At 35.9% G+C, this 9,066-nt stretch overlaps 1 protein-coding gene across 1 annotated transcript in view; it reads right to left on the bottom strand.

Annotated features, from left to right (window-relative positions):
* The window catches only part of LOC106882148 (uncharacterized), a 60,783-nt gene that overhangs the window by 23,737 nt on the left and 27,980 nt on the right, over nt 1–9,066 (bottom strand). The window contains exons 8-9 of the mRNA XM_052968463.1: nt 7,715–7,739; nt 3,687–4,079 (exon numbers count right to left, since the gene is read on the bottom strand). Coding sequence (XP_052824423.1) covers nt 3,687–4,079; nt 7,715–7,739 — 418 coding nt within the window. The remainder of the gene's footprint in view (nt 1–3,686; nt 4,080–7,714; nt 7,740–9,066) is intronic.

Consider the following 9,066-nt stretch of genomic DNA (forward strand, 5'->3'; position numbering starts at 1 on the left):
GAGAGAGAGGAGGGGGAGGGAAGTGAGAGAGAGGGGGGTGAGAGAGAGAGGAGTGAGATAGAGGCCTTATGTACCAGCTGGCATGAAGTGTAAAGAAGATAGAGAAAATGAAAAACGATTTTACAGAGATCATCATCATCATCATTTAACGTCTGCTTTCCATGCTGGTATGGGTTGGACTGTAAGCTGAGGAGCTGCACCAGGTTCCACTCTGATTTGGCATGGTTTCCACAGTTGGATGCCCTTCCTAATGTCAACCACTCCAAGAGTGTAGTTGGTGGTTTTTATGTACCAATGACATGATACTGTGCATTGTCCATGACTACAATCTCACTTGGCTTGACAGGTCTTTACAAGCACAGTATATTGCCAAAGGTCTCAGTCATCTGTCACTGCCTCCATGGGGTCTAACACTTAAACAGCACTTTTTACATGTCACTGGCATGGGTGCCAATTAGACGGTACAGGTGCTAGTCAGACGGTACGGGTGCTAGTCAGACAGTATGGGTACCAGTCAGACAGCACTGACTTCACCCATGATTATGATTCCACTTGGCTTGATGGGTCTTCTCAAGCACAGCATGTCGACCAACGTTTGAAAGGTGCTGTTCACATGCCAGTTATGCGACACTGGCATTGGCCATGACAACAATCCCACTTGGCTTGACAGTTCTTCTCAAGCACAACATATTGCCAAAGGTCTCAGTTACTTGTCAATGGCTCTGTGAAGCCCAACGTTCAAAGATTATGCTTTACCACCTCATCCTGTGTTTTCTTGGGTCTACTTTTTGCACAGGTTCCTGCCACCATTAGAGAGTGTGACACTTCTTCACACAGCTGTCTTTCCCCATATGCATCACATGACCATACCAGTGCAGTCATCTCTCTTGCACCCCACATCTGATGCTTCTTATGCCCAACTTTTCTCTTAGGATGCTTACACTCTGCTGTGCATGCACATTGACATTACACATCCAGTGAAGCATACTACCTTCATTTCTTATAAGCCTACGAATGTCCTCAGCTGTTGCAGGCCATGTTTCACAGTCGTGTAGTATGGCTGTTCACATACAGGCATCATACAATCTGCCTTTCACTCTGAGAGAGAGGCCTTTTGTTACCAGCAGAAGTAGGGGCTCTCTGAATTTTACCCAGCCTATTCTTATTCTAGCAGCTTTGCTCTCAGAGCATCCACCCCTGCAACTGACTTGGTCACCCAAGTAACAGAAGCTATCAACTACTTCCAGTTTTCCCGACTGGCATGTGATGGAGTCTATTTTCTGTACATTTTTAGTGTTTATCGTACCTGTGCACTTTCCATACACAAAAACTGTTTTCCCTGTTAACCTTCCTCTGATATTGCTGCACTTCTTACATGTCCATAGCTTATACTGAGTACATCTTATAGAGTTTCTACCAATGCCTTTTCTACAGATTGAGCAGGGCCATCTACCAGAAGTGATTTGTGATTTGTCTGCTCTCCTACTTATTAAGATTTTGGTTTTTGCTAGATCAACTCTAAGGCCCTTTGATTCTAGACCTTGCTTCTATGTCTGAAATTTCTCTCTATTTCTGGTAGTGATTCAGCTTTAAGAAGGTCGTCAGCATAGAGGGGTTCCCAGGAGCAGCCCATTTCTGTTATTGCCTGGAGGATTACGATGAACAAGAGGACTGATCCTTGGTGAATCCCTACCTGTACCCTAGATTCATTGCTATACTCATTGCTAGCTTTCACCTTACTAACAGCATCCCTGTACACAGCTTGTTCAACTCTCACCAACCACTCATTTATCCCTAGCTTCTACACTGACCACCAGATAAGGGAGTGGGGGACTCTATTAAAGGCTTTCTCCATGTTGACAAGAGCCAGGTACAGGGATATATTTTTGGCAAGATATTTCTCCTGAAATTGCCTAACCAGAAATGTAGCATCAATTGTGCCCCTGCCTGGCACAAATCTAAACTGCATCTTATCTACACTAATTCTCTCCCTAACGAAATTTAACAAATAACATTTACAAGAGAAAAAACCCTTTCTTTTGAGGATCTTTTAACACCTGGTGATGTCATAGTGGTGCCATCATGATATAATATCTGTCTTGGGCTTTTTAAAGCAAGCAGTACCCTTCCTTCTCCACTTCTGAATCGGCCAATTTATTCCAGAGATGAAGAATTGATATTTTAAATACCAACCTGGGAAGGATGAAAGGCCAAAGTGACTTCAATAAGATTTGAACACATGGTGCAGAGAGCTGGAATAAATACTGCAAAGTATTTTATACAACTTTCTTAATGAAAAAGACGTATAGATGGTGAAATCTAATGCAAAATATTATTTGTATTTATCCAAACCAATGAAAGAGTTTCTATGCAAGTATTCAGCCTGTTAGAACCTGTAACTAAATCCTCCTAACAATTTGAAAAGGGAATAATGTACTCTTAATATTCAAAACCTAAGAAAATAATTGGGATGGTCATAACTAGAAAGTCTTTGATCATATATCAGCTGTCATGAGTGATTTTTATATTAGATATCCTGGAGGAAATACCCTGACTTAATTATATGTAACATATTATAATTCATATAAGCCTTTACATCTTAACAACAGTATTTCACAGTTAAATGGCCAGTTGATACTTAAAAATATCATGGTCAGAATTAATGGTAATGTCCAGTACAAAATTTCAACTTTCTAAATCAACAAATACAACACTGTTCCAAACTGGCATTTTTATTTTTATCGTAATTGCTGAAAAGAAAAAACCTTAAAACAATACCCACATTTTCTAGAATGGAATTTGAATTTTTCAAAACAAAATCTCCAATCAAAAATGGCAGGCTGACAAAGATGACTTTGAAGGACCCAAAAATTCCATGTGAAATGCAACAGGATTTAGAATGATAGTAACAATGTTTGAAGGTTTACGCAATAAATGAAATCAATTTGTATGTAGGGAATATGGTAACAGACAATAACAGAGGACAAACATTATACTGCAGCAACATATGACCAATAAAGCTGGTAGATGCAGTAATTTTATACAATCACAATAGCTTAATTACGATGCTGGAAATAATTAGGAATTATTTTATATTAGGAACAGAATATGTCTGCATGTATGGAGTTTTTTTTTTTTTAGCTCTAGCTCACTGTATATAACATGTTGGGCAAGTGACTTCTACTATAGCTCTGGGTCAACTAATGCCCCTTGCAAGAGCAATTAGTAGCTGGAACCTATGAAAGCTCACAGTTGATGTCTTGCAGGAAGAGAAACAAACAGAAAAGTGGAAGAGAGAGAGAGAATGTGTGTGTGTGTGTTTGTGCGCGCATGCACGCATGCATGTGTGAATGTTTACTTTCTGCGTCTTCATATGAAACCATTTGAGCAAAACAAAATGGTAACTTCACATTGCCTGTCCTTTAACAAATCCATCTGTAACTCTGCATGTTTAAAAATAAGTGGAATAAAAAATCCATTACCTGAAAAAACAGGTATGAGTTTGTGAGAGGAAGGGTATCCAGCTGTAAAATAATGCTCCAATACCAGACTCTGCCCAACTCATGCTAGCATGGAAAATGAATAAGTGAATGGATGAATGAGTAAGCATAAGACCAATCTTTATAAAAAAGAAATGTTTTTTTATTTATTTTGCAATAAAAAAGAGTAAGAATGTTCGCAAATACCTTTCAGAGAAGTCCTTGAATGTATAGTATCAGAATCAAAGGTAGAATCTGAAATGAGAGTGAAATAGGCAGCCCGGGCTTTTGTCTGCTCAGCAAGGGCCTTGGCAGCAGATTCCTTGTCATCAGATTCTACACTGTCATCTCTCACCAAAAGGTCATCATCAGTCTCACTTTCTGATGTTTTTACTTCTAAACTCTTTGAGGGCCTCAAAGCTGATTTAATCAATGGTTTGGATGCTGAACTAATCTCTGCTGTATTGGCAGTTGTGACAGAAAATCTTCTAGAATCATTGCATTGTTGAGAATTAGGAAGTAGTGTTGTTTCATACAATTTTGTATAGATATCAGAAGATACATATAGTTTTGTCAAGCTCCCACCTTCTGGTACAGAACCTGTTGAAAGAGCCATATTAAAATTCTTTAACAAACAAATGGAAAAGTATCTGCTATATTTGATGGTATTTAAGATGTACTTTTTTTTTCCAAAAAAGGTCATAAAAATCACTCTGGGTCCTATATGCCAAGTTGCTTTAAATAATGGCTTTAAATTTTGACACAAGACCAGCAATTATAAGGGAGGGGTAAGTCAATTACATTGACCACAGCATTTAAATGGTACTTATCTTATCGACCCTGAAAGGATGAAAGGCAAAGTCAACCTCAATAGAATCTGAACTAAGAATGTGAAAATGGATGAAAATGCAGCTAAGCATTTTGCCTGCCAGCTTGCCTAAGTTGCTTTAAATATTACATGCTTTAATGCAATAAAATATATTTTTCTCTGAATATGCACTGCTGAAATGAGGGTGTGTCTCATGTGCCCATGCATCTTTCATTCCATTACATGTGGTTCTTAACTAGGATGGCAGCGCCTCCTTGGAAACTTTGTGTATCACAAAGGAGCACCAAAGAATGCTAGGGCAGTGTTGGGTGTTTAAAGGAGACCTGCTTTTTCTTAGAAGCAAAACATTTAAGACTAAAGACAATCTTTGTCAAGGTTAAAATGTGACTAAGATATTGTGTTATTAGAAAGTTAAAACATGACTGATGGTGCACCAAAGTACATTATAATTTCATTATATAAGTTCAAACCTTCATAAGTAACTTCCATGAAAATGTGACATAATAGGCATTAGTTCATGGAAATATTTAAAAGTAGAGATAAATTAGGTGGGACATTATAAGAAAAGATAGATAAACTACTGCACAAAATATGAACTTGTGTTTGATCAAAATAGTCAGCTGTTTTTATATTTCTTTATTTTTTCTATAAAACACAGAGAGGCATTTCTAAGATGCCATTTTAAGAAAAGGGTTACCAAGTTGAGAACCACTTATCTAATTCCATTTCAAGCTGGTCTAGAAATAATAAATTCAGTTAATAATGTTTTAATGGTAACCTTGTGAGAGAAGAACATTTTGTAAAGAATAGGGGATTTGGACAAGTTATATGATTAACATTGACAACATGAATCCTGGTAACTAAATAAAACATACAATTTATTAAAAAAACAATGGTTTCTTTTAGAGACGTATTATAAAAAGCTTTAACCCTTTAGCATTTAAACTGCCCATATCCAACCAAAATATTCTGTTTAATGAAGTGGTATCAAAAAGTTCCCAGACTAGTTATATTCAATAAAAAAATAACTTATTTACCTAAGTTTTAATATCATCTTCAAAACAATCATATTGTGCAGCAATACACCAGTCCCAGTGTTCTTGTCACTTTTGGAATCTGACCTAGAAGTCATTTTCTGTAAGTGAGTCAAGGACCTTCTGTGATTTAACAGTGTTAAAACGGTGACCTTTGAGCTGCATTTTCATCTTGGAGAAGAGATGCAAGTCCACAAGTGTTAAATCTGGGAATTATGGCAGGTGCAGAAGCAATGCCATGTTGTTTTTGGTGAGAAACTCACAAGTGAGGAGACCTTGGTGACAGTCTGCATTGTCATTGTAAAGAATCCACTTCTTCATACTCCAGAGATCTGATTGCTTTCACCAAATGCCTTCCCTCAAATGCTTCCAAATGTCACAGTAGAACTCTCAACTGATGGTCTGGCCCCGGGGGATGAATTCTTGATGCACAATACCACATTTCTGCGGGGTGACACTCAAAGCAGGTCTTCCAGTTCACTCGTTGTTTTCCAAGTACATTCTTCTGCTTTTGAAGCACCCAAGCCACTTGAAACATTGCATACAATCCACTACCTTATCACTGTAAGCTTACTGAAGCATGCTCAGTGTCTCTATAGCAGACGTCCTAAGTTTAAAGCAAAATTTCATGTTGGCTCTTTGTTCCCATCCATGACAAAATCGCAGACTACAGCATGCTGCCATTTGTTGGCGTACTACAGAACTAGTCCAGAAACTGTTTGATACTACCTCATATGTTCAAACTGGCCAGATCCAGCCTCTTACACTGACTCTACAATATCATTTCTAAAAATAAACAATCAAATCGTTGACATCTGTGAAGCTACAAAATAATGTATGATTAATTCATGACAATGTGAATAAATAAATATTACATTTGATAGAGTAATCTGAATACTAAAGGGTTAAAGAATGATGATGTAAATTTGATAAGGTGAGATATTTCAATGACAGATGACACAAATGAAAACTGAACTACTAACAACTCAAATACACATGATCTATTTTAATTATTTTAGGACGTATTTTTCTATATGAAATACAATGTAAACATATTTTTAAAAAGCCATAATTCCCATACAACTATCTATTTATGCCTTCAGTCAAATGTAATGCTTATTTATTCATATTGCTTTGAATTAATCATGCAATATCTTATAGCTTTCAAATTTCAATGATGTAATTGTATATTTTTAGAATGACATTGTAGAATAAGTATGAGATGCCAGATCTGGCCAGTTTGAACATAAAACAGGTAAAATATTTGGGCTAGATACAGCTGCTTTAAATGGTAAAGGGTTAAAATTGATAAACAAGAAGTAATTTATCAAATATTATACCAATTGTCTAGGATAAATTGTAGATGACAAGATGATTATTTAGACTAAATGTAAAAGCTCATTTATAAATAACAGCAGAACATTTATTCTAAGCAAACTTGATGTCTCCAGTCAACATGGTCTTTAAAATAAATTATTTAACCCTATTTTTAAGGAGGCAAGCTGTCAGAATCCTTAGCATACCAGGAAAAATGCTTAGCAGCATTCCATCCATCTTTACGTTCTGAGTTCAAATTCTACCAAGGTCAACTTTGCCTTTAATCCATCTGGGGTCAACAAAATAAAATAAGTACCAGTTGAACACTGGGGTTGATGTAACTGACTTGCCCCCTCTCCCGAAATTGCTGGCCTAGTGCTAAAATTTGAAATCATTGTTTAACCCTTCATCATCATCATCATCATCATCATCATCATCATCGTTTAACGTCCGCTTTCCATGCTAGCATGGGTTGGACGATTTGACTGAGGACTGGTGCAACCGGATGGCTACACCTGGCTACACCAGGCTCCAATCTAATTTGGCACCTTCTAGTGTGGAAATCAGATGTATCCACTCAAAATTTCATAACCCTTAACTACAGAAACTAGTTAATCCATCTTTGTTGAGGGATATCATTGGTTGAGATATCATTGTTCCTGGAATAACTAAGAAATTTAATTTCCCAGTTAAAAAGTTAAACTCATAACTTTATTTTTAGAGATGCAAAACTTAATATTTACATCCATAGTTCATTTTCCTTGGTTTGATGTGTAATTTGAAATGTAACGTTGACATAAATATTAAAAAATATTTCATCTGTAAAAATTCAATAATGGAGAATATTTAAGGGGAGTAACTCTGGAATTTTTAAACGACTAGTTTTGAGAAAATCTCATAACTATACAACAAATTCCATTTAACGCATTAAATCAAGACATATACATACATATGGTGTATTAGTCCCTCTTGAATCAATATCTACAGTAAAATTTGAACTCAGAACTACATTTGAACAAAAAAGTGTTTGCAATAAGTAAAAGCAATAAACTAACCTATATCAACTGATTCACTCTCAAGCTGAAATAAATACAAAATATATTTATTAAAAAAATAGTTTAAACAAAAAAAGTAACATTTTTATTAATACACATTGATATAAAATCTATATATGCCACAGGAGGAAATTCAGAGAATTTTTAAAACAATATTTCAGAATAATCATAAAAATATATAAAGAAAATATTCAAATTACATTTTTAAATAAATATTTATTTCAGTTTCATTTTCTACTAGCAGAAATATCCAGCGTTGCCTGGATTAAAGAAAATAATGAAATTCGAAAATGCCTTTTAGATCTCTAACATGACACATGGATTATGCAGTTCTCAACAGTAATTAGCTGAGGTACAAACTATTAATGTCAATAACATATTTTGTCCAATGTTCTCACTGTTAAAATTGTTAAAAAAAAACAGGTAGTTCTTTGTCTTTGCAATCACCTTCAATTGTCAGTACTTATTTGAAACACATTGAACCTGAAAATGCATAAACTTGAGAAGAACCAGCCTGCAGGCACTCCTCTCCAGTTAAGAAGTACATCAACTCCATGCAAAATACATTTAAATGAGCATTCATTATAATAGCATTCCCACATGCATTCTTTTCAAGTTATTTCGATGTTACACTCGCTTGCCCTAAGCCTTATTGCACGCAAATGGAGAAAACGTTCACTGCGTATATATCGATCGCTGTACGCCAGTGTCTAACCGCTTTAGCTTTTTAATGCACAAAAAATTGAAATTATTTTTTTTCTGTGCCTCTGATTAAAATTTTCGAAAAACAAACCCAGCCACATTACTTGGAAAAATATAATCTTTATTGTGCTGGTTTTTCGTAAAATTTCGCGCATGGGAAAGGCAACAAAATCGCCCCTCTCCACTTTGAATGGGATATTCCTATCTTAAAAAGTAATAATCGATTATCTCAGTAACCATGGGAGTTGGAGGGCAATAAAAATCTCCTGAACATGAGCGGACCATGCTGCTACTCTGTGCTGAATTGCACGCGATTCCACTGCCCCGTTCTCGAGTGAATCTGCCGACACTCAATCAAGCAATCAAGAACACTACAATTTATAGTATAGATTATGCAAGTGTAAACAACAGCAGCATTGTTGGATATAAAGCCAACAAGCCAATCAAAAGCTGAATTCATATCTGATGATGAGAATAAGGGAGTGTCTGCACAACTTGGACAGAACAAAGATTACAAACTATTTTTGTTTGATGCACCAATTATCAACAATTTCTCACTAATGTGTGTATCTTTCAGTGACACACAGTGACACACACACACACACATATATATATATATATATATATATATATATATATATATATATATA

This window comes from Octopus bimaculoides, chromosome 6 (assembly GCF_001194135.2).
Source record: "Octopus bimaculoides isolate UCB-OBI-ISO-001 chromosome 6, ASM119413v2, whole genome shotgun sequence".
Classification (NCBI taxonomy): domain Eukaryota; kingdom Metazoa; phylum Mollusca; class Cephalopoda; order Octopoda; family Octopodidae; genus Octopus; species Octopus bimaculoides.